This window comes from Anolis sagrei, chromosome 2 (genome assembly GCF_037176765.1).
Source record: "Anolis sagrei isolate rAnoSag1 chromosome 2, rAnoSag1.mat, whole genome shotgun sequence".
Classification (NCBI taxonomy): domain Eukaryota; kingdom Metazoa; phylum Chordata; class Lepidosauria; order Squamata; family Dactyloidae; genus Anolis; species Anolis sagrei.
Genome location: NC_090022.1, coordinates 2,922,240 through 2,946,408, shown reverse-complemented (window position 1 = coordinate 2,946,408; position 24,169 = coordinate 2,922,240). Strand labels below are relative to the sequence as shown.

General features: G+C 47.2%; 1 protein-coding gene across 1 annotated transcript; it reads right to left on the bottom strand.

Annotated features, from left to right (window-relative positions):
• Nucleotides 1-1,923: 1,923 nt before the first annotated feature.
• On the bottom strand, nucleotides 1,924-18,051 carry LOC132766382 (zinc finger protein 135-like). The gene is made up of 2 exons (XM_067463277.1): nucleotides 17,956-18,051; nucleotides 1,924-11,407 (listed from the first exon to the last, which is right to left on the bottom strand). The coding sequence occupies exon 2, from the start codon at nucleotides 11,120-11,122 to the stop codon at nucleotides 9,893-9,895; it is 1,230 nt and encodes a 409-aa protein (XP_067319378.1). The 5' UTR covers nucleotides 11,123-11,407; nucleotides 17,956-18,051; the 3' UTR covers nucleotides 1,924-9,892.
• Nucleotides 18,052-24,169: the final 6,118 nt, after the last annotated feature.

Below are 24,169 nucleotides of genomic sequence, written 5' to 3'. Positions count from 1 at the left end.
CACATTTTGTGTTCTGTGCCTGGCACTGTTGTCTTCTTCGGAATTAGACATGAAGTCAACCAAGGAATCATCTGCACACCCACGCCATCTCCCTCCTGTTTTGCCCCCTCCGCAGGGTGTCCTCGCAACTGAATGGACCTTCAAACCCTCCAAGAATTGGCCGTTCTTCCTGCCATGGGAACCTCTCCTTCCCATTGTGATGCCAAAGGAGCCTCCACCAATCATGGTGCAGATCCTAGCTGGCTCATATCATAACCCATCAGGAGGGAGGCATGGAAGGTCTGAATAGCTGCGAAAGCGTATTGAAAGTCATGATTTTCTCTGTGAAGTTATGCTTGTACATCGAGTGGTATCCATTTTGTCCACATTGTGATGAACCTCTGTTGTTGGCCTTCAAACCTGAATAACTTTGTTCTCTATCCTGGCCGATCTGACTTATTGGAACCTCACCAGGTACCTAAGGTTATTGGGCGCTGTTTTAAGTATAAGTAATTGTTTTATATGTTCTTGTGGTTTTCTCTTTCATTGCATTGTTTGTTTATTCTTTGCGTTGTTCCAGGCACACTGTGCCGTATGTAAGCCACCCCGAGTCCCTTCCGGGAGATGGAGGCGGGGTACAAAAAAATTAGTTATTACTACGTATTGGCTATATGTGGTTTCTCCTGAAATCAATACAAAAGGAGAGGAAGTGGGGGTCCCAGGAAAAGACACCCCCTCCCCTCAGGAGGCCTAAGACCCAGAACAACCCAAATTCCCCAAATCTATAAACAACCAGGATCTCCCTTTACCTGGCCTCCCTCCAAGACCTTTGAAGTCTTCTTGTGGGGAAGGATTATGGGAGCTGGAGTCCAAAAAAGTAACTTTGGATTAATGATGTAAAAATACAGGACTCTTTATTACATTTTGGACATTGGGTTAATATATACTTGATCGACTGCTGCCATCAGAAGTGACCAGTAAAGGGTGAAGCGGTGGCAGATAATCAATGCATATTTTCCTTGTTTCGTTCTAAATCCTTGTCTCCATGGATGAACACAAACATATGCAATCCCATGAGGAAGAAAGCCTTTCACTGCAAGGACTTGGGAGACCTCTTTGTCTTGGACTACAACTCCCAGGGTCCTCCAACCCCCATTCCAGGACTTTTTGTAGCGTTTATTGGGAGTTGTAGTCCAAGACAGCCATTCCTGCCACTCTCTGGAGCAGTGATTCCCAAATGATTCCTCCAAGATTTCTTGGACTTCAACACACTTCAGCTGCCTTGGTCCTAGATGAGGGATTGTGGGACATGGAGTCCCCAGGAAGTGGAAGGCCAGGGCTTGGGAAGGGAGGCTCCTGAGAAGGGACAATGCTTCCAGGGCTGAACAGCTCTTCCCACCAGGAAATGCTTCCTAATGTTTAGGTGGAAGCTTCTTTCCTGTAGTGTGAATCAGTTGCTTTATATTTTAGTCTCCAGAGAGGCAGGAAGAACTTCCCCCTTTCTCCTCAATGGGACATCCTTCCAAATATTGGCTCTCTTGTTCCCTCGGCCTTCCCCCCCCCCCCCTCCAAACTAAACATACCCGGCTCCCTCACCATTCCCTATCGCCTTTCTCTGGAGACATTCTAGCATCTCAACATCTTGCTTGAGTTGTGCAGCCCGGAACTGGACGCAGGGTCATTCCAGGGGAGATGAGAGCTGACTAAACTTACCCGGATCTAGACCTCACGCTCCCACTGGGACATACCCAGCTCTCTGGAGATATTCTAGCATCTTGAAATCTTGCTTGAATTGTGTGCCCAGACCAGAACACAGGGTGATTCCAGGGGAGGTCTGATCCAAATCTAGAAGAGAGTGGGCTCAAACTTACCCGGATCTAGACCTCACCCTCCCATTGGGACAGCCTTGAATCACAATGGCTTCTTAAAGCTTATGTATCACACTTTAAAAAAACAGTATTTATTCATTGACAAAAAAGAAAAACAAAACAGAGTATGTTTATACAAATTATAATTTTGGTACATTTTTAAAGATACTACTTAACAAATATAAAGCGAAGAAAAAGATACACCTTGCACAATAAGAACAAAACTGACAACAACCTCTAGTCTATAAGCCTCTCTCTCACGATATGATTTTTATCTCTATTTCCTTTAAATGCTGTTCTAAATACTTCATCAATTTAGTTAATTTGTTCATCTCGACTGATGGATGTGAATCTTCATCACCGTTGTCACCATTCTTTGTCTTCCATTCTCTGCAGTGAGGGAGATGTGTTGTGTATCCTAATGGACCCTTTGCCAAAGGTGGGGATTAAACAGTATAAAATATAAAGCAAGAGATATCTATCAATGTATAAGTGTTAAGCTGTTCAATAACTAAACCAATTATAACACTGAATTACACAATGCATATATTATATACAGTAAGATTATTATTGTCTCAACACCATGGGCTAAATCTATATAAACATCAATTATTCCATCAAGAAAAACATCCGTAATAAACATTAAACAATAAGTTCTCATTCACAACATGCTGTGAGTTCTCAACAGTTCCTCGTTATCACTTCTTTGGAAAGTTAACACTTATTTGCTATTTCATCAATTTAAGTTGATATCTTCCAAAGAATTAACAAACTAGATTCAAAGGGACAACAAAAGTAGATATGCTATAATAGCACCCAGTTACATTAACAACAATCATTGCGCAGAATTAAAACGCTTACTTTCTCCAGAGGAGTGAATGGCTCTGCTCTGCTCAAAGACTTCCCATAGCCGTGAGTCTGCAGGTTTTTCAAGTGCGAGCAAAAACCCATGGAGAAGCCTCCCCTTGTAAAGATACAGGTCAATTGCAGAAAACAAGAGAGATCTAATCTATCGTTCAACACACCTGGGAAAACAGTATGTAACCTGAATATCCAAAAAAGCCTCTCTCTGAAGTAAAATTCTCTGTAAGTCTTGATGGGGTTGTGTGGTTACCTTTTCTAAAAAGCGCCAAATCTGAAGCTAGTGTGTGAGTGAGATTTCTCACTGAAATGGGAATAAAGAGTAGATTCAATGGCTTTATTTCTAAGAATTTTAATTTTTAAAGGTCTGGAGGCCATGCCTACATATAGCAGTGAACATGGACCTTGTATGACATACATCACTTTCTCTGTACTGCATTTGGTGAAACTACAAAGTTGTATGTTGAGTTGCATTGTGGGGTGTGAGAACTGTTTTACTTTAAGAGACTGAGTGCAACATGCACAGTGCCCGCAACTCGTGTGGCCACTAAGACTAGATCTGCTGATAGTAAAGGGGGTTGTGAAGTCGGATCTGATCATCATATCCCTAAAATTTTGGGTTCGTTTCTTGGCTATCATTGGTACATTCTTGCATCCTGGAGTGTCACTGACCAAGTGCTGGTGTTTTCTAATTATTTTGGTGAGGTGTGGAGAATATGGGGTTAACATAAGTGGCCATATAATACAGTTATTAGGTTTCCTCACCGTATCTCTTAGTAAATCATTTCTATCTGTGGACTTAACTTTTCTAATAGCAGTATTGATGATACTTGTGGGGTACCTTCTTTCTTTGAAATGTTTCTAAAAAGTAATGACCTCTGGTGTGACCTCCTCGTGTGTGTTTTCGTTTTAATCTCATAAGTGTGGCATACGGTAAGTTGGTTTTTAAACTATGATGGTGGCATTTATTTATCATGTAGGAGCAAACCAAACAGCTGTATTGCATTAAAAAAACAAACAAACAAGCAAAGAAAAAACAAAGCACAAACTTGGAATTCTATTAAATGTCCTTTGATCAGTAGCTGGCCACTTGGGGGGACATGAGAGAAGGCTCCCCACAGGATTGCAAGACATCTGGGTGTCCTCTGGGCAATGTCTTCGTAGACGGCTAATTCTCTCATTCTAGAAGCAACTTGCAACATTATGGTGGTAGGTGTTGCAATGCATGATGGAATTTTATCTGTGGGTTTCCTTATTGCCTTTCTTATATACCATGACCTCTAGAAAGTTTATATTTGTATGGCTATGGTTACCAGTGAATTTGATGTTATCATGTATTGTGTTAAGCCAAATACTAAAGAAGATTGCAGATTCTTTTGATTTTCAAATTAAAAAAATATCATCGATAAACCTGTCATCGTATAGAATATCTGGTAAAAAAATGTTTTTTGTCTCATTTAAGATGTGGGTTTCTTCCAAATTTGAAATAAAAAGATTTCCCACTGAAGCGGCCAAAGGACTTCCCATTGCGACACCAAAAATCCGTAGATAGTATTGGGTTTTAGATCTGAAAAAATTATATTCCAGGACAATGTCTAACAAATCCATTAAAATATGAGAAGCTGGTGTTTGGGGCTCACATACGTTTAGTAATTCCAAAATTATTGTTCTAGTTTGATCTAATGGTATGTTGGTATATAATGATGTTATATCCAGAGTCATTAAGATGGATTGTGGTGGCATGGTAAGGTCCTCTATGATCTTTATGAAATGTTTAGTATCTTTAATATAAGACTGCACGAGGGGTACAAATGGTTGTAAATAATAATCCAAAAACTGCTCTAGGGGTTCCAGGATGGAGGAAGAGTCGGATACAATTGGTCTCCCTGGGGGAAGTATGTTTCCATGTTGTATTTTAGGTGGAACACAATACACTGGAGTTCTGGGATTCTTGTTTGGCAGAAATCCAAATTGCTGATCTGAGATGAATCCTAAAGTGAGTCCTTCTGTACATACTGTTCAGATTAAAAAACGTATTTTGTCTGTAGGATCCTTAGAGTGGAAAAGGACCTGTCTGTAAGATCCTTAGGGTGGAAAAATTACTTTTGGGTTTAACATTATTAAACAGTCTCAAATACAGAAAAGGGGTTCACTCTAAGCAGCGATAAGTACACACAAAGCAAGACTCATGGTCTCGCGTTCCAGAGCTCTCCCAGTATAAAGCCCGAGATTTATTAAACAAACACAAGATAAGCCAAAACCATATTTACTTACAAGTCTTTAGTCCGGCTTTTTTACAGTGTCAGAAACTAATATACTGGAGACTGATGGATCCGGAAGGATTCCTGAGGAATCTTGGGGCTCTTCCTGCCATGGAGCCTGGCGATCATGTGGACACCCTGGTTGACTGCTACAATAGTGAGATGAACAGGGTGATAGACTTGATCGCTCCCGAACGCCCCCTCTCGTTGCGCAGAGACACACCGTCTCCTTGGTTCACCAGGGAGTCGACGGGAATGAAGCGCACGAGAAGGAGGCTAGGGTGCAAATGGAGGAAATCTCAGGATGTGTCTGACCAAGCACGGGCTGTGGCCTCACCTAGGACCTATTCCGCGGCTCTACGGGTAGCCAAAGAGACCTATACGACTGCCCGTATAGCGTCTGCATCTAACAGATCTTCGGAGTTGTTTCGAGTCGTTAGGGAACTTCTTCACCCTCCTGAGGTGGAGGAGACCTTCGACGACCCGAGAACTCGGTGCTGCGAATTTGCGCAGCACTTTGCAGACAAAGTTGCTCAGATACGTTTTGAGCTGGACTCCAGTTTGATCGCAGTTCCAAGAGAGGTGACCGAGGCATCTGCTTGTCCGGTTTTGTGGGATTTCTTCCGGCTTGTTCGTTCTGAGGACGTTGTGACGATGGGTAAATTTTATTCCTTTGGTTATGTATAGTTTAAACAATGGTTCATAGATGGTAAGTATATAGGATTGTGTTTTGTTAGAAATCATGGCAGGTTTGGCTTGGGTTGAGTTGCTATAGCAACGGGGCCGGAGCCAATTGCTTCTTCACTGCGCAGCTTCTTGGAAGAGTCAGTCAGTGGCCGGAGAGCTACTGAGAGAACACTGAGTCTCAGGGTGGAGATTCAGGGAATGTAGTTGTAAGCCGGTGAGCTACAGGAAGGGCCTGATTTCTCTAGTGGGAGAAACAGGGAATTAGTCAGTACGCCAGCGAGCTACTGAGTGGACTGAATCTTTTGGTGGAGATTCAGGGAATGTGTCTGTAGCCAGTATGCTATAGGGAAAGACTGAATTTCTTGGTGGAGATTCAGGGAATCAATTGGTGACCAAGTGGTTGCAGAGAAGGACCCGGTACAGGGGGTTGTTGATTCTGAATTAAAAATCAAGGTTTGGCTGGGTTTAAGCCTGCTGTGCCAGCTGTGAAACTTTATGAAGTGTTTGCCTGAGTTTACTCATGAAACCTTTCCAATGTAACCATCAAGATTTGTGCCTCTTGTGAAGAAACAGTTAAAATAAACTTGTTACTGTTTTCCTCAAGCCTTGCCTGATACAGTTTCTTCTAAGTTGAACAGCCTGCAATACTAAAGTCAGCCAGAAACAGTCCCTTTATAAAATAGTTCCTAGGCTGATATTGATCGTTGCCCGGCTTCCCTCATAGATTAGGTGGCAGTGGGTGCTTTACCACGCGCACCTTTACAATTGGTAGCATTCGGTGGCATTAAAACGGTCATCGTTACAATTGGTAGCAGCAGTTTAACCACTCCTTCACAACGTGGAGGTGGCCCTCAGGGCAGTGAGAGCCACCATATCGGCTCTGGAACCTTGCCTGTCTTGGCTAATTAAATCGGCCAAGGATGGTCTGATTGATTGGTTTATGTTAATCATCAATGCATTGTTGGAGCAATTTTCCATCTGGCTTAAAACAGGCTGTGGTTAGACCACTCCTGAAAAAGACTTCCCTTGATTCCACAATCTTAAATAACTATAGACCAATCTCAAACCTCCCTTTTCTGGGCAAGTTGTTGGAGTGGGTGGTTGCTGCTCAGCTCCAGGGCTTCCTAGATGACATCAACTACCTGGACCAGTCACAGTCAAGTTTCAGGCCTGGCCATGGCACCGAGACGGCTGCCCCTGAAAACAGCCTTGATGGATGACAAGGGGAGTGTGACCCTGTTGGTTCTCTTGGACATCTCAGCGGCTTTCAATACCATCGATCATAGTATCCTTCTGGGACGCCTCTCCGGGATGGGCCTTGGGGGTACGGCTCTGTCGTGGCTCCGATCCTTCCTGGAGGGGCGATCCCAGATGGTGAAGCTGGGAGATGCCTGCTCGGACCCCTGGCCTTTGACCTGTGGGGTCCCGCAAGGCTCCATTTTGTCTCCCATGCTTTTTAACATCTACATGAAACCGCTGGGCGAGGTCATCCGGAGTTTTGGAGCTGGGTTCCATCTCTATGCAGATGACACACAACTCTACTACTCTTTTCCACCTAACTCCAAGGAAGCCCCTCGAGTGCTAGACGAGTGCCTGACCATTGTGGCTGTCTGGATGAGAATGAACAAGCTGAAGATTAATCCCGACAAGACAGAGGTCCTCTTGGTCGATCGTAAACCAGCCCCAGGTATAGGGTGGCAAACTGTGCTAGACGGGGTCGCACTCGACCTGAAGTCACAGGTCCGCAGTCTGGGGGTCCTCCAGGATTCTTCACTTACGTTTGAGGCTCAGGCGTCGGTGGTGGCCGGGAGGGCCTTTGCATAACTAAGACTCGTGCACCAACTGTGACCGTACCTCGGGAAGGCGGATCTGGCCAAGGTGATCCATGCCTTAGTCACCTCTAGACTGGATTACTGCAATGCGCTCTACATGGGGCTGCCCTTGAAAACAGCCCGGAAATTTCAGATGATCCAACGGGTGGCAGCCAGGTTGTTAACTGGGACTCCTTACAGAGAGAGGTCATCCCTCCTGTTTAAGGAGCTCCACTGGCTGCCTTTCATCTACCGTACCCAATTCAAGGTGCAGGTTCTTACCTACAAAGCCCTGAATGTTTTGGGCCCCGCCTACCTGCGTGACCGTATCTCTGTATACGAACCCACACGATCTCTTCGATCTTCTGGGGAGGCCCTGCTCTCGATCCCACCAGCATCGCAGGTGCGGTTGGTGGGGACGAGAGAGAGGGCCTTTTCGGTGATGGCCCCTCGACTCTGGAACTCACTCCCTAAAGACATCAGACAGGCTCCAACCTTGGCAGTCCTCAGGAGGAACTTGAAGACGTGGCTGTTCCAGTGTGCCTTCCCAGAATAATGATCCCATAGCACTTTGTTCTCCAAAGCACTTTATATTTTCTGGGTCTGCTCGTATGCCCTTCCATAAACACCTGCACCATTCTCCATACATGTCCCAGCATATTTCCAATTTTAACTTTACATTTGGCCTCCCCTCTGTTTTTGATTGTGTGTTGTTTTATTGATAATGTTGTTTATCTTATTGTTTATGTTTTTAAATTGCTTGTATTGTGGTTTTATTGCTTGTATTGTTGTGTTCGGGCTTTCGGTCTCCCAAAGCAGTTGCTCTATTCTGAACTTAAGAACGGAAAACGGAACGATGGTGGACAGGAAAAGAGATTTAAAGATGGGCTCAAAGCCAACCTTAAAAACTCTGGCATAGACACTGAGAACTGGGAAGCCCTGGCCCTTGAGCGCTCCAGCTGGAGGTCAGCTGTGACCAGCAGTGCTGCACGAGTGGAGGGGGAAAGAGAGAAACGCGCCAGGAGGAAGGCGCGTCAAGCCAACCCCGACCGGGACCGCCTTCCACCTGGAAACCAATGCCCTCACTGCGGAAGAAGATGCACAGCAAGAATAGGGCCCCACAGCCACATCCGGACCCACAAGGAAACCCATGACGGAAGACCATCTTACTCGTCCAACGAGGGATCGCCTAAGTTCGGGCTTGGCCTCATGTAAGCTGCACCGAGTCCCTTGGGGAGATGGTAGCGGGGTACAAATAAAGTTAATAATCATAATAATAATACTGCAAGTCGCTTCTGGTGTGAGAGAATTTGACGTCTACAAAGACATTGCCCAGGGAATGCCCAAATGTGTTCCCATCCTGCTGGGAGGCTTCTCTCGTGTCACCGCACGGGGAAGCTAGGGCTGACAGATGGGAGCTCTCTCTGTCTCGTGGATTCAAAATGCCAAACTTCAAGTCAGCAGTTCAGCCAGCACAAAGGTTTAACTCATTGCACCAGTCCTGCTAAAATAATACAATTGCAGCAACACAGTCGGAGTAACAATGAACCCAAGTTAAGGTCAGGAGTCCAATTGTAGAGCACTGCAGATCCAGGTCAGGAGCAAGAAGAAAGGTTAACTGTCCAGGAGTCACATGCCAGGAGTTCATTCAACAGAGCTGATGAAATACCAAGCGGGAAATCAAGAGTCCAAACCGAATTCAGAGTCCCAAAGTCAAGCCAGAAAGTCAGGCATACAAACAACGTCCTGGTTCATAAATGAAACCAGAAGTCAGTTCAGAATTTATAATCAACTATTCAGGATACAATAAAGTCCAGAAAAGGGTGACAGGTACATGGCTAGAGGCCAAAATTCTAACCGAGGGGCAACAGAGCCAAGACGTGAGACAAGGCTATGAAGAGATGACCTTCTCTGCTACCAAAGAGCTCTTCTTGTTCAGAACCCTTTTCTCCAGAGATCTCAGCTGCTGCTCCTTTCAGCAAACCTCCACAGATCACCCTAGAAGCCTGTGACCGGTTTCTTATGGAGGAGGCGAGGGGAACCCCTTCAGAGCTTGCTGCAATACGGAGAAAAATCCCCTTCTGAGTGAGACCTGCTCCCAGTAGCCGCCGACCAAGGCCACACAAACTGTATTTCATGGTAGAGAGAGAGAGAGAGAGAGAGAGAGAGAGCCAGGTGCTGGCCTTCCTCTTTCCTTCCAATATTTTTTGAAAGAGAGCTCAGAAACTGAAAGGCAGGTCTCCTCTAGCGGCGCATGAGTTCCGTGATGTTTATTGTATGCTGAACATCCTCTAAAGCTCTTCCCACATTCCGTGCATTTATATGGCTTCTCTACGATGTGGCTCCTTTGAAAGCAATGTAGATAGATTTGGAAGGAATCGAGATAGTTACTCTGCCTGAAACTTTCTCCACATTCTATGCACTTCTATGGCTTCTGTACTGTGTGAGTCATTTGGTGGGAACGAAGATTGCCACTCTGACTGAAGCTCTTTCCACATTCCATGCATTTATATGGCTTCGCCCCTGTGTGGATCCTTTGATGGAACCGTAGATGGCCACTCTGACTGAAGCTTTCTCCACATTCCATACATTTATGTGGCTTCTCCCCTGTGTGGATCCTTTGATGGGAATGTAGAGTGCTACTATGACTAAAGCTCTTTCCACATTCTATGCATTTATGTGGTTTCTCCCCTGTGTGGATCCTTTGATGGGAACGTAGATGGCCACTCTCTCTGAAGCTTTCTCCACATTCCATACATTCATATGGCTTCTCCCCTGTGTGGATCCTTTTATGGACACGCAGATGACTACTCTGACTGAAGCTTTCTCCACATTCCATGCATTTATATGGCTTCGCCCCTGTGTGGATCCTTTGATGGGAACGTAGATGGTCACTCCGACTGAAGCTCTTTCCACATTCCATGCATATATGTGGCTTCTCCCCTGTGTGGATCCTTTTATGGGAACGCAGATTGCCACTCTCACTGAAGCTCTTTCCACATTCCACGCATTTATGTGGCTTCTCCCCTGTGTGCATCCTTTGATGGGACTGTAGATGGCCACTCTCACTGAAGCTCTTTCCACATTCCACGCATTTATGTGGCTTCTCCCCTGTGTGCATCCTTTGATGGGACTGTAGAGTGCCACTCTGACTGAAGCTCTTTCCACATTCCATGCATTTATGTGGCTTCTCCCCTGTGTGGATCCTTTGATGGGAACGTAGAGTGTCACTCCGACTGAAGCATTTTCCACATTCCATACATTTATGTGGCTTCTCCCCTGTGTGGATCCTTTGATGGGAATGTAGAGTGGCACTCTGACTGAAGCTTTCTCCACATTCCATGCATATATGTGGCTTCTCCCCTGTGTGGATCCTTTGATGGGACCGTAGAGTGCCACTCCGACTGAAGCTTTCTCCACATTCCATGCATTGATATGGCTTCTCCCCTGTGTGGATCCTTTGATGGGAATATAGTTTGTCACTGCGACTGAAGCATTTTCCACATTCCATGCATTGATATGGCTTCTCCCCTGTGTGGATCCGTTCATGTATAGTAAGAGAACGTTTCCTATTAAATTGTTTTCCACACTCCGTACACTGATGTAACTTCTGCCCTGTGACAGATCGAGGATAGGGAGGTAGAGGGCTTGCCATTCTTTTACATTTATAATTCAAATATGATGCCAGATGGTCACAGATACAATCTCCTGAACAGCACAGTTTTTTTTATTGCTGTAGCCTTCTGCTCGCTTTCCCAAACCTTTTTTCAGCACAATCTTATCCCCCTCTCTTAATTCCACAGGTATGTAGTGTGAAATGTATTTTTCTAGAACTTATTTTGTCTTGTTGTCATTGCTGTGTATCTTGAGGTCACTTTGGACTTACTCCTCGGGCAAAGCTCTCACAAGGTGTTCTTCGCAGAACTTGATCAGAAGTTACCTGCCAAACAAATGAGAGGAAAATCTCTTCAGGAGTTGAACGGGGAAAGATGTCATGGAACATGAAAAAGAAGTCATAGAATCATAGAATCAAAGAGTTGGAAGAGACCTCATAGGCCATGCAGTCCAACCTCTTGCCAAGAAGCAGGAATATTGCATTCAAATCACCCCTGTAGGAAATCAGCCACAGTGCTGTAGGAAACCCAGGGGAAGAGGGAAGGTGCCCATTGCCTGATGACAAATACTTTGACACTTGCCCAATAATGATCAATCCTTCCTCAGGTACAGAGGGGACGGTGCCCAAAGTTTCTCTATGTGTGATTTCTTACACTGCAAGGTATTCAGGGAGGGGCCTTTCTCATTCTCAGCCAGGGGGGTCCTGGGCCTCTCTCAACTACAAACTCTTGAATCCTGCAGGGAACAGACATAGGATTTCAAAGGGGAAGCAGGCTCTTCTCCTCCTTGGAAGGCCAGGCGCTAACTTTTCTGAGGCTGCAGGGATTCTTCCTCCGCGTGGCTTTTTGAGCCTTTCCCTGCTTGCTGGATTATAATTAAAACCTGCTAATGAGAACTGAAAAAGTAAACTGTGATAAGAACTGTGACAATAATAAGAGATTTTTTTTACAATGTTAAGAAGGAAGTCAACACAAGGCTAACACCAATCATGAAGAATCAACATCTGACCAGGAAACTGAGATGGAGCCAACATATTCCACGATGGAAGATAGAACATATGCCCTCCAGTAGTTGCCACCTGCTCGCCCACAGAAAGCCATACCTGATAATCTAGAGCTGATGTGGTTGATCTAATGCAATTTTCTGAATCAGCACCCCAAATAGCCCCAAAAACAGCCCCAAAAACCACGACAGCAAGAAAAAAAAGGTTTTGGTTGGGCTGTTATTATCCGTAGAGTTCATTAACATTCGTGTTAAAAAAGAAAAGAAGGGGAGGGATCTGCTTTCCCATTACAACTCTTCTGTTTGACCATGGGAGATCATCATAATAGTTCCTTTGGAGGACTCTCTCTCTCTCCTCCAACCACGCCAGGGAAGACCCCAGAAGGCGAGGGCAATGGTGCTGGCCTCCTTCCTTCCTTCCTTCCTTCCTTCCTTCCTTCCTTCCTTCCTTCCTTCCTTCCTTTCTCTCCTTCTCTCTCTTTCCTCCAACAGCAGCACACCATTGATTATGGATTTAAAGCACTTCTGTTCCGCCCTTCACACCCTGGGCGGAGCACAATATACACATGGCAAACATTCAGTGCTGGGACATGAATAAATTATATGCATACATAAACATTAAAAACATTTGTCTCAACATTAAAATACACAGTTTAAAACGGTCTCAATCATCCGTGTCAAATCTAATCGGCCTGGTAAGTTTCTTATCGTTGCTTTATTACACTGTCCTAAAAGCTTGGTCCCTCAGCCAAGACTTTACCATCCCCCTGTTATTTTGCTACTGCTATGAATCATAATGTAAATATCTGATATGCAGGACATATTTCCATAGTTACAACCGGAACATAAAGCATAGTGATTAATCACAAAAACAATTATGTAACTATATATTGTGAAATATTTGTATCTAATAACAAATCAATGAAATGTTGACTTCAAGCATGTCGTAGCATGGACAACAGTCTTAATATAAGAGCAGGGAACCCATGGATATGTTGATGATCAGCCTACTGGCCAAACTCCCGTGACCAACAGGAAATACTGGAGAGGTTTGGGGGAAATACCCTCAGGCACGTGGGAGCGGCAGTAGCTCCCCCAATCAAAGAGCATTCTGAACTGTCCCAACCATGGAATTCAACCAAACTTGGCTTGCAGAACTCCCATAGATTCATCATAGTTTGTGGCAGCCACACAAACCAAGAGCAACTACTTTCAAAGTAAGAGCCTCATAATTAATCAGGAAATCAAACTTTCAAACCAGGAAAAGATTTTTGTCCTCGGCTATGGTTACAGCGTGTGATTCCAGGTGGGAAGGTCTGACCAAAGCAGGAGATCAGAAGAGGAGGACTTTATTATTGTTGTTATGTTTATTTAGACACTGCTTTTGGTCTCCACAAGGAGACTGTGGGCCCTTCCAGACAGGCCCTATATCCCAGGATCAGGTCCCAGGTTTTCCAATTTAAGGTGGATTATGTGAGTCTGCACTGCCAGATAACCTGGGATAAACAGGAAACCTAGGATCAGATCCTGGGATATAGGGCCTGTCATACAACCCAGAATATCAAGGCAGATAATCCACAATATCTGCTTTGAACTGATTTCGGAGTCCACACTGCCAAATAAACCAGTTCAGTGTGGATTTTATACAGCTGTGTGGAAAGGGCCAAAGCAGCTTACATTTCAAGACAATTCCAAATCTACTGTCGAAGGCTTTCATGGCTGGAATCACTAGGTTCTTGTGGGGTTTTTCGGGCTATAGGGCCATGTTCTAGAGGCATTTCTCCTGATGTTTCGCCTGCATCTATGGCAAGCATCCTCAGAGGTAGTGAGGTCCTACAGCCCTATAGCCCGAAAAACCCCACAAGAACCTAATTCCAAATCTAAAAATAAACGAAACATTACAACAGAATTAAATATCACCGGTATTCTTGGGCTCTCCTTGTGTTTTGGACTTCAATCCCCACAATTCCCAACAGGCTACCGACCGGCTGTGTTCACAGCAGAGGACCAAGAGAGGAAGGAAAGGAACCCCAGGTTTTGAGGAGACGTCCTTCAAGATCTGCACTGGGTGGGCGTTGAAGGGGAGGGCATCCCATCATTGAGGAGACTGCAGAAGAGAAGGCCCTCTTCCTCCTCCTCACGCAGAACATGGCTCCCTTTGAGGAAAGGGCACCCCAACGAGGGAAAAGAACGTGCCCCCAAATATTCCTCACTACTCACAGACGTTATTCCGATGGGTTTTGGGGAGGTGGAAGATCCAGGGGACAGGCTCAGGATCCTGAATAAAAACAAGGAAGACTCACTGGGAAGCCAGACCTCCGTATCCACAGGTGTCCATGAGACACATCTCATTCCCATACATTCCATACATAAAGGGGGGAGGGAGCAGGCTTCCTTTCTGCTGCCCTGGAGACTAGGACGCCATGGAGCAATGGCTTCAGACTACAAGAAAGGAGATTCCACCTGAACATGAGGAAGAACTCCCCAACTGTGAGAGCGAGCTGTTCAGCAGTGGAACTCTCTTCCTGCCCCGGAGGGAGTGTGGTGGAGGCTCCTTCTATGGAGGCTTTTAAACAGAGGCTGGGTGGGCATCTCTTGGGGGTGCTTTGAATGTGAGTCTCCTGCTTCTTGGAAGAATGGATGGCCCATGAGGTCTTTTCCAACTCCTTCTGACATTAAGTCTGTGGGCTGGTCCTCATCTCCATTTCTAAGCTGAAGAGCCAGCATTGTCCGTAGACATCTCCAAGGTCATGTGGCCACTGGCACGGCTGCATGGAGTGCTGTTTCCTTCCCGCAGAAGTGGCACCTATTCATCTACTCACATCTGCATGTATTCCAATGGCAGAAATTGGGGTTAAGAGCGGGAGCTCACCGCACTCCCCAGATCCAAACTGCCAACCTTTAAGTCAGCAAGTTCAGCAGCTCAGCGGTTTAACCCGCTGCTCTAATTCTTAGACGGGCTTGGTTCAACCTCCGATTGCCTACTAAAGATGAATTACTGTGTTCTGAATGATCCATTTTGAAAAGTGTACTGTCAATATGAAGTCTGGAAATACTACTACTACTACTACTACTACTACTAATAATAATAATAATAATAATAATGTATATAAATAAAAATGTAATCTTTGTTTGTGGGATTAACATAACCCAAAAACCACTGGACTAATTGCCACCAAGTTTGGCCACAAGACACCTACTAACCCAAGGAGTGACCTTCACTAAATAAATTGATTTTTTCATTTGGGAGTTGTAGTTGCTGGGATTTATAGTTCACCTACAATCAAAGAGCATTCTGAACTCCACCAATGACTCCCATGACCAACAGAAAACACTAGAAGGGTTTGGTGAGCACTGACCTTGAGTTTGGGAGTTGCAGTTCACCTACATACAGAGAGCACTGTGGACTCAAACAATGATGGATCTGGACCAAACGTGGTACGAATATTCCATATGCCAAATATGAACACAGATGAAGTTTGGGGGAAATAGACCTTGACATTTGGGAGTTATAGTTACTGGGATTTATAGTTCACCTACAATCAAAGAGCATTCTGAACCCTACCAACAACAGAACTGGGCAAACTTCCCACACAGAACTCCCATGACCAACAGAAAATATTTATGGCCACCCAGTCCAACTCCCTTCACCAGGGCAAGAAAACATAATCAAAGCCCTCCTGACAAAGAGCCATCCTGCCATAGATATAGATATGATTCACACACAGAGAGAGATATAGTATCCTAGATTTGAAAGGGACCCCTAAAGAAGGACAATGATATGTTCCAGAGTAGGCACACCAGACAATTTTGACATCAACACTGACAAAGAGACAGCAAGAAATACTGTTTGCCCACAAGCATCAAGACATTACCTGTATTAGAAACCAACACTTTCTCATTACTTTATTTTCCAGATCCCCAGACTGGGCCACAGCAACGCCTGGCAGGGGACGGCTAGTCTATATAAATAAAAATGTAATGTTTGTTTGTGGGATTAACAGAACTCAAAAACCACTGGACGAATTGCCACCAAATTTGGCCACAAGACACCTACTAACAATTGATTTTATCATTTGGGAGTTGTAGTTGCTGGGATTTATAGTTCACCTACAATCAAAAAGCATTCTGAACCCCACCAACGATGGATTTGGAGCAAACTTCCCAGACAGAACCCCCAAGACCAACAGAAAATACTTAAGGCCACCCAGTCCAAATCCCTCCTTCACCAGGGCAAGAGAACGTCATCAAAGCCCTCCTGACAGAGAGCCATCCTGCCATAGAGATAGATATGATTCACACATACAGAGAGAGATAGAGTATCATAGATTTGAAAGGACCAAGAGATGTTGCCTGTTCCAGAGGAGGCAAACCAGACACTCTCCACATCAACTCTGAGAAAGACACAGCAAGCATGTGGACAGTTTCGGCAGGGAGGAGGAGGAGGAGGAGGCCATGAAAGTGGACAGGGTCTGGCCACCGGTATTGGAGGGCTCTACAATTACAACAGCACAACAACGGAGAGGAAGCACTAGGTTCTTGTGGGTTTTTTCAGGCTCTATGGCCATGTTCTAGAGGCATTTTCTCCTGACGTTTCGCCTGCATCTATGGCAAGCATCCTCAGAGGTAGTGAGGTCTGTTGGAAGTAGGGAAAGGGGTTTATATATCTGTGGAATAATGACCAGGGTGGGACAAAGGACTCTTTTCTGCTGGAGCTAGTTGTGAATGTTTCAACTGACCACCTTGATTAGCATTTGAAGGCCTGGCTGAGCCTGGGAAAATCTTTTGTTGAGACATGTTAAGATGTGCCTGGTTGTTTCCTCTCTGTTGTTTTGCTGTTGTAATTTTAGAGTTTTTTAATACTGGTAGCCAGATTTTGTTCATTTTCATGGTCTCTTCCTTTCTGTTGAAATTGTCCACATGCTTGTGGATTTCAGTGGCTTCTCTGTGTAGCCTGACATGGTGGTTGTGAGAGTGGTCCAGCATTTCTGTGTTCTCAAATAATCTGCTGTGTCCAGGCTGGTTCCTCAGGTGCTCTGCTATGGCTGACTTCTCTGGTTGAAGGAGTCTGCAGTGCCTTCCATGTCCCTTGATTCGTGTCTGGGCAATGCTGCTGCGTTTGGTGGTCCCTAAGATAGCCTGTAAGATATCTGTAAGATAGCCTGTAAGCCTCTCACTCACTATATGACTTTCATCTCTATTTCCTTTAAATGCTGTTCTATACTTCATCATGCTTGTGGATTTCAATGGCTTCTCTGAGGAAACATCCTTCTCTGAGGAAACATCTAATCACCTCTCAACAAAAGTTTGCTCCAGGCACTGTCAGGCCATTATATGCTAATCAAGGTGGTCAGTTGAAACATTCCCACCTAGCTCCAGCAGACAAGAGTCCTTTGTCCCACCCTGGTCATTATTCCACAGATATATAAATCCATTTTCCTAGTTCCAACAGACCTCACTCCCTCTGAGGATGCTTGCCATAGATGGAGGCGAAACGTCAGGAGAGAATGCCTCTAGAACATGGCCATATGGCCCGAGAAAACCTACAACCCAGGAAGAAATACCTTTTCCTCAGAAGCAGAAAGACAGGGCAGGGATCAGAAGGCAACAGTTTCTCATGGCTTTGTAATTGTTTAGATCAGCAGACTGGGCCACAGCCACGCCTGGCAGGGGGACGCCTAGTAGTAGTAGTAGTAGTAGTAATACTAATACTGTTTCTTTCTGGCCTGCCCCCCTGCTCAGGGCTCGAGGCCTCCCTCCCTCCCTAGGCCAAAGGAGAAGCCGAGGAGGCCCCAGGCCAGGCCAGGGAGGGAGGGAGGGAGGCCACGGCCTGCTGGGGAAGGAACGAAGGAAGGAAGGAAGGGAGCTCACCTCCGGCTCCGAAGAGGGAGAGAGAGAGAGAGAGAGAGCGAGGGAGAAAGCCTCCGTCCTGGCCTGATCCACGCGAGAGAGGGAGAGAGAGGCAGCTAGGCCCAGCCTGGCCCCCCTTCCTTCCATCCTTCCTTCCGGAAGTGAGCTCAGAGGGAAGCGCGTCACCCTCCCCTCCCCTCTCTTCCTGCCTCTCTGGGAAGCGGAGGCCTCCCTCTCGCTCTCCTCCCGCCCGGCCTCAAGATGGCGCCCGCAGAGACGGTGCCCCAAGGAGGGCGGGGCTTAGCCTCCACACAGGAAGAGAGGAGTGGGCCTGCCAAGGGAGAGGGGGGGAGAGAGAGAGAGGGGAGGGGAGGGGGGGGGGGCAGCCAGGCAGGCAACCAAGAAGAGGCAGAGGGAGATGGCTTCTCCTTCCTTCCCTCATCCCTTCCTTCCTCCCTCCCTTTTTTCCTCTTTTCCTTTTTCCTTCTTTCATTTTCCCTTCCTTCCTCCCTTTTTTTCCTTCCTCCCTTTTTTCCTTCTTACCTTTTCCCTTCCTTCCTCCTTTTTTTCCTCCCTTTCTTCCTTCCTTCCTTTCCCCTTCCTTCCTCCTTTTTTCCTTTTCCCTTCCTTCATCCCTTTTTCCCTTCCTTCCTCCCTTTTCTACTTCCTCCCTTTTTTTCCTTCCTCCCTTTTTTCCTTTTTACCTTTTCCCTTCCTTCCTCCCTTTTTTCCTCCCTTTTTTCCTCCCTTTTTTCCTTCCTTCCTTTTCCCTTCCTCCCTCCTTTTTTTCCTTTTCCCTTCCTTCATCCCTTTTCCCCTTCCTTCCTCACTTTTCTACTTCTTTCCTTTTCCCTTCCTTCCTCCCTTCCTCCCTTTTTTCCTTCCTTCCTTTCTTTCCCCTTCCTTCCTCCTTTTTCCTCCTTTTTTTCCTTTTCCCTTCCTTCATCCCTTTTTATTAACTTTATTTGTACCCCGCTAGCATCTCCCGAAGGACTCGATGCGGCTTACACGGGCCGAAGCCTCAAAACACAATACAATAGAAAACATAACACAACAATAGACAAAGCAAATCAAAACAATTAAGCAAATAACCACAATAACAATACATCAAGACACTATTAAAACTGGTTCGGCCAGCGCAATGGGGTACAGGGTTAAAAGTGCTGAGATGGCAGGAGGAACGTAGGATCAAGTGCGGTGTGCAGCAACATTAGTAGTGCTAAAGTGCATCTAGGACTTGGGATGGGGATTCCTAATCTGCGGATGCACATCGGAACAGCCAAGTTTTTAGGTTCCTTCTGAAAACTGCCAGAGTAGGGGCCTGACGAAGCTCTTTTGGAAGGGCATTCCAAAGTCGGGGGGCTGCCACAGAGAAGGCCCTGTCCCGCGTCCCCACCAAGCGCGCTTGCGACATAGGTGGGATCACGAGCAGGGCCTCCCCAGATGACCGGAGCGAGCGTGTGGGTTCGTAGATGGAGATACGGTCACGCAGGTAGGGTGGTCCCAAACCGTTCAGGGCTTTGTAGGTGAGCACCTGCACCTTGAATTGGGCTCGGAAAATAAATGGCAGCCAGTGGAGCTCCTTGAACAAGAGGGTTGACCTCTCTTGATAATGAGCTCCAGTTAGCATCCTGGCTGCTGCCCGCTGGACCAATTGTAGTTTCCGAGCCGTCTTCAAGGGCAGCCCCACGTAGAGCGCATTGCAGTAATCCATTCTAGAGGTGACCAAGGCGTGGACCACCCTGGCCAGATCCGCCTTCACGAGGTACGGTCGCAGCTGGCGCACAAGTCTCAATTGTGCAAAGGCCCTCCCGGATACCGCCGACACCCGAGCCTCAAGTGTAAGCGAAGGATCCAGGAGGACTCCCAAACTGCGGACCTGTGGCTTCAGGGGGAGTGTAACCCCGTCCAACACAGGTTGCCACCCTATACCCTGATCCGGTTTACGATCGACCAGGAGGACCTCTGTCTTGTCGGGATTGATCTTCAGCTTGTTCGTCCTCATCCAGATCGACACAGCGGCCAGGCACTCGTCCAGCACCCGAGGAGCCTCCTTGGAATTAGGTGGAAAGGAGTAGTAGAGTTGTGTGTCATCCGCATAAAGATGGCACCCAACTCCAAAACTCCGGATGACCTCTCCCAGCGGTTTCATGTAGATGTTGAAGAGCATAGACGACAAAATAGAGCCTTGCGGGACCCCACAGGTCAAAGGCCAGGGGTCCGAGCAGGCGTCTCCCAGCTTCACCATCTGGGTATGTCCCTCCAGGAAGGACCGGAGCCACGACAAAACCGTGCCCCCAAGGCCCATCCCAGAGAGACGACCCAGAAGGATACCATGATCGATGGTATCGAAAGCCGCTGAGATGTCCAGGAGAACCAGCAGGGTCACACTCCCCCTGTCCAGCTCTCTGCGGAGGTCATCCACCAAGGCGACCAAGGCTGTCTCGGTGCCATGACCAGGCCTGAAACCAGACTGTGCCTGATCTAGGTAGTTGGTATCGTCTAGGAAGCCCTGGAGCTGCGAAGCGACCACCCGCTCCAGCACCTTACCCAAGAAAGGGAGGTTGGAGACTGGCCTGTAGTTATTCAGCACCGTGGAGTCAAGGGAAGCCTTTTTGAGGAGTGGACGAACCACTGCCTGTTTCAAACCAGGGCTCTAGCCCCCTTCTCGCATGCTTCATCACAGTCAGCTCCCTGGTGAACCAGGGAGATGGCCTGTCACGACGCAACGAGATGGGGCGTTCGGGTGCGATCGCCTCTAACGCCCTGGACATCTCCCCATTATAGAGAGTCACCAAGGCGTCGATGGAATCGCCAGGCTCCAAGGCAGGAAGAACCCCAAGATTCCTCAGGAAACCATCCGGATCCATCAGTCTCCTAGGGCGGACCATTTTAATCTGTCCTCCACCCCTGCGGAGGTTAAGAGTCGCAGCAAGTCTAAAACTGATCAGATAATGATCAGACCATGACACCGGAAGGGTGTTTTGATCTTCCACTCTAATCATTTCGTTGTCCGCCACGAAAACAAGGTCAAGAGTATGTCCAGCTTGATGAGTGGGACCAGATATTATTTGTGACAGTCCTATGGTCGTCATGGTGGCCATAAAGTCCTGAGCTGCACCAGATAGGGTGGTCTCGGCGTGGATGTTAAAGTCTCCCAGCACCACCAGGCGCTGGGAGACCAAGGCCGAATTGGAGACCACCTCCGCTAGCTCAGACAGGGAAACTACTGGGTCGCGGGGTGGGCGGTACACCAGCAGGAACCCCACACTGTCACGGCTCCCCACTTTCAAGTGGACACACTCAAACCCAGAAGCCTGTGGGACAGCGCATCTGATCACGGCGATGGATTGCCGAAAGACTATTGCGACCCCTCCTCCCCGCCCCCCTTGTCTGGCCTGCTGATGCACTCCAAAACCTGGTGGGCACAGCTGAGAGAGATTTACTCCCCCCAGCTCGTCCCACCAGGTCTCGGTGATGCATGCCAGATCCGCCCTCTCATCCAGGATCAAGTCCTGGATGGCCGCAGTCTTACCATTAACGGATCTGGCATTAATCAGCAGGACCTTAAGACCGAGGGGACTGCCAAGGAGCCTACCACTACCTACCTTCTCCAGGGTCGCAAGGACTCTGTTGCACTTCTCCCCGGGATATCGGTGACCCGCAAATCTCCTCCCCCACATGACTTGAATGGAACCCCCTTCCTCCGGAACCCTCCCCCCCCCCCACATGGCCGGGATCTGTAACTAGTCAGCTCTCAGAAGAAGGAGTCGGGCTGGGGAATAATCTACCTTGGGCGTTGGGAAGGGATGTTTCTGATGATGAGGTAGATAATGAAACATCAAGGGAGCTGAGTGGACTGAATAAGGGAAGGGTTCTCGAGCGAAGGAGTGTAGCTGGTTGAGTGGGGGCGACCGGGACGGATGGAGTCTCAAAATTATATGAACCAGGAGGGGGGGCCCTAACCGGTGAGCTAGTTGTGGATGCACGGGGACCTGATGGGGTATGGCAAGAAGGAACCCCGGAGGCAAATAAGGGGCGTATCTGAGGGTCCACAACTACCCTCCTAATGGTAATGCCCCATTTCTTTAAATCATAGCGCTTTGCCATAAGCTCTCCAAGCCATGAATTGTCTTCTGGTGTTATTTGAAGACGGGAGGAACGGTCAGATGATTGGTAGTCCCTCCATAACCACACTATGGCTTCTAGTCTTATTTCCTGTGGTCTTTTACCCAGGATTTGGGCCAAGGAGTTACAAACTGCCCTCTTAGAGGTCCATCTGCCTCTGTTTACCATTTGGTCAGCAATGTCCACCGCAAACATGTCAGTTTGTAGATGTTGATCCTGAGTGCAGGCTGCGGTTGGCTGAACCAAAAGGTCTGTTGTTGTATTGTTGATCGTCCTCTGAGCGGCCATCACAGACCGCTACCACTCCACGCTGTTCTCAGTCCTATGACTGCCCAAAGATTCTCCCCTTCCCTCAGCCAACTCATCATTCATTCCTCGTTCAGCCCCAAGAACCCCAAGATCCGACGTGCCTTTCTCCCCATTTTGGCACAACTCCTTAGCTAGATCTGCACACAAAGAGTTCTCAGTCTTTAGGGGAAAGGATTGCACAGGAATTCCTGAGAAAGAGGCAAAACCTCTAAGGAGGTTTTTCCCTTCCTTCCTCCCTTTTCTACTTCTTTCCTTTTCCTTCCTTCCTCCCTTTTTTCCTTACCTTTTCCCTTCCTTCCTCCCTTTTTTCCTCCCTTCCTCCCTTTTTCCTTCCTTCCTTCCTTTCCCCTTCCTTCCTCCTTTTTCCTCCTTTTTTTCCTTTTCCCTTCCTTCATCCCTTTTTCCCTTCCTTCCTCCCTTTTCTACTTCTTTCCTTTTCCTTCCTTCCTCCCCTTTTTCCTTCTTACCTTTTCCCTTCCTTCCTTTTTTCCTCCCTTCCTCCCTTTTTCCTTCCTTCCTTTCTTTCCCCTTCCTTCCTCCTTTTTCCTTCTTTTTTTCCTTTTCCCTTCCTTCATCCCCTTTTCCCTTCCTTCCTCCCTTTTCTACTTCTTTCCTTTTCTCTTCCTTCCTCCCTTTTTTCCTTCCTCTTTTTTCCTTCTTACCTTTTTCCTTCCTTCCTCGCTTTTTTCCTTCTTTCCTTTTCCCTTCCTCCCTCCCTTTTTTCCTTCCTTCCTTCCTTCAGTCCTCCTCCCTCCCCCTCTCCTCCCCCCTCCTGGGAGTCCGTCACCCAGAATCCCCGAACTTGGCTCAAGGCAGCTGAGGCTTCTGGAGTTGAAGTGAGCAAGGGGGAGGGCTGGGGCCTGGGAATCCCCGCTGCAGAGAGTGGAGGGAATGCCCCCCTTGGACTACAACTCCCACCATCCCTGCAGAAAGGCCTGGCACCAGGGTTGGGGATGCTGGGAGTTGGAGTCCCAGAGGAGGCGTCTCCCAAAGCCTGAAGGCAAAGCCCCTCTTCCTCATGGCATCCTCAATATCCTGTATCTGTGTGTGGAAAGGAACAGGGATCGCCTGCCTGCCCTGGCTTGAAGGGGTTCAGCTCACTTTGAATGGCAGCTCTTGACTGAGGATGTCTTGACCCTGTTGGGAATGGGACCCAAGAGAGCCAATGCCCACAACCCTTATTGCTGCTGTTGGATTGTAGAGAAGTGTTCGGGATCCACATGGTCTTTGGCAGAGAGGACACACGTGCTGGTGGGTGGCCTTTGCTTCTTCCAGAATTGGACACAGGGTCATTCCAGGTGAGGTCTAACCAAGGCAGGACAGAGAGGCACCATGGCTTGCCTCCATCCGAACACTAGACTCCGTTGGATGCAGCCCAGAATCCCATTGGCTTTTTCAGCTGCTGCATCACACGCTTGGCTCGTGTTCGCCTGTGAGAGCCCAGAGAGAGGAGAGATCTGTGGCCTGGAAGGAAAGGCAGGCGGAAGGGAGAATGGCAGAGAGGGGCGGGAGGATGGATCATGTCAATTCCCTGTTAAGATCGAAATAAGAATGAAAGAGGGGAGGGGGAGATGACTGATAGAGGTGAGACCCCTCTTCCCATCATCAAGGCAAAAAGGGAGGTCACAAGATGGGAGGCTCTTCAAGCCTTCTCTAGGAATGTTTATCTATGATCCTGTTGCTTCCTGTTTCCTGTCTGTATGTTCTGGTATGCAGCTTCCTAAACAGATGTAGCATAATTTGATTAAAAAAAACAATTTTTATCCAAAGACAAAAAACAAAACAAAGCATGTTTACA

Coding starts and splice junctions, on each gene's coding strand:
- LOC132766382 (XM_067463277.1), bottom strand. CDS start 11,122: ATGGCAAGCCCTCTACCTCCCTATCCTCGATCTGTCACAGGGCAGAAG.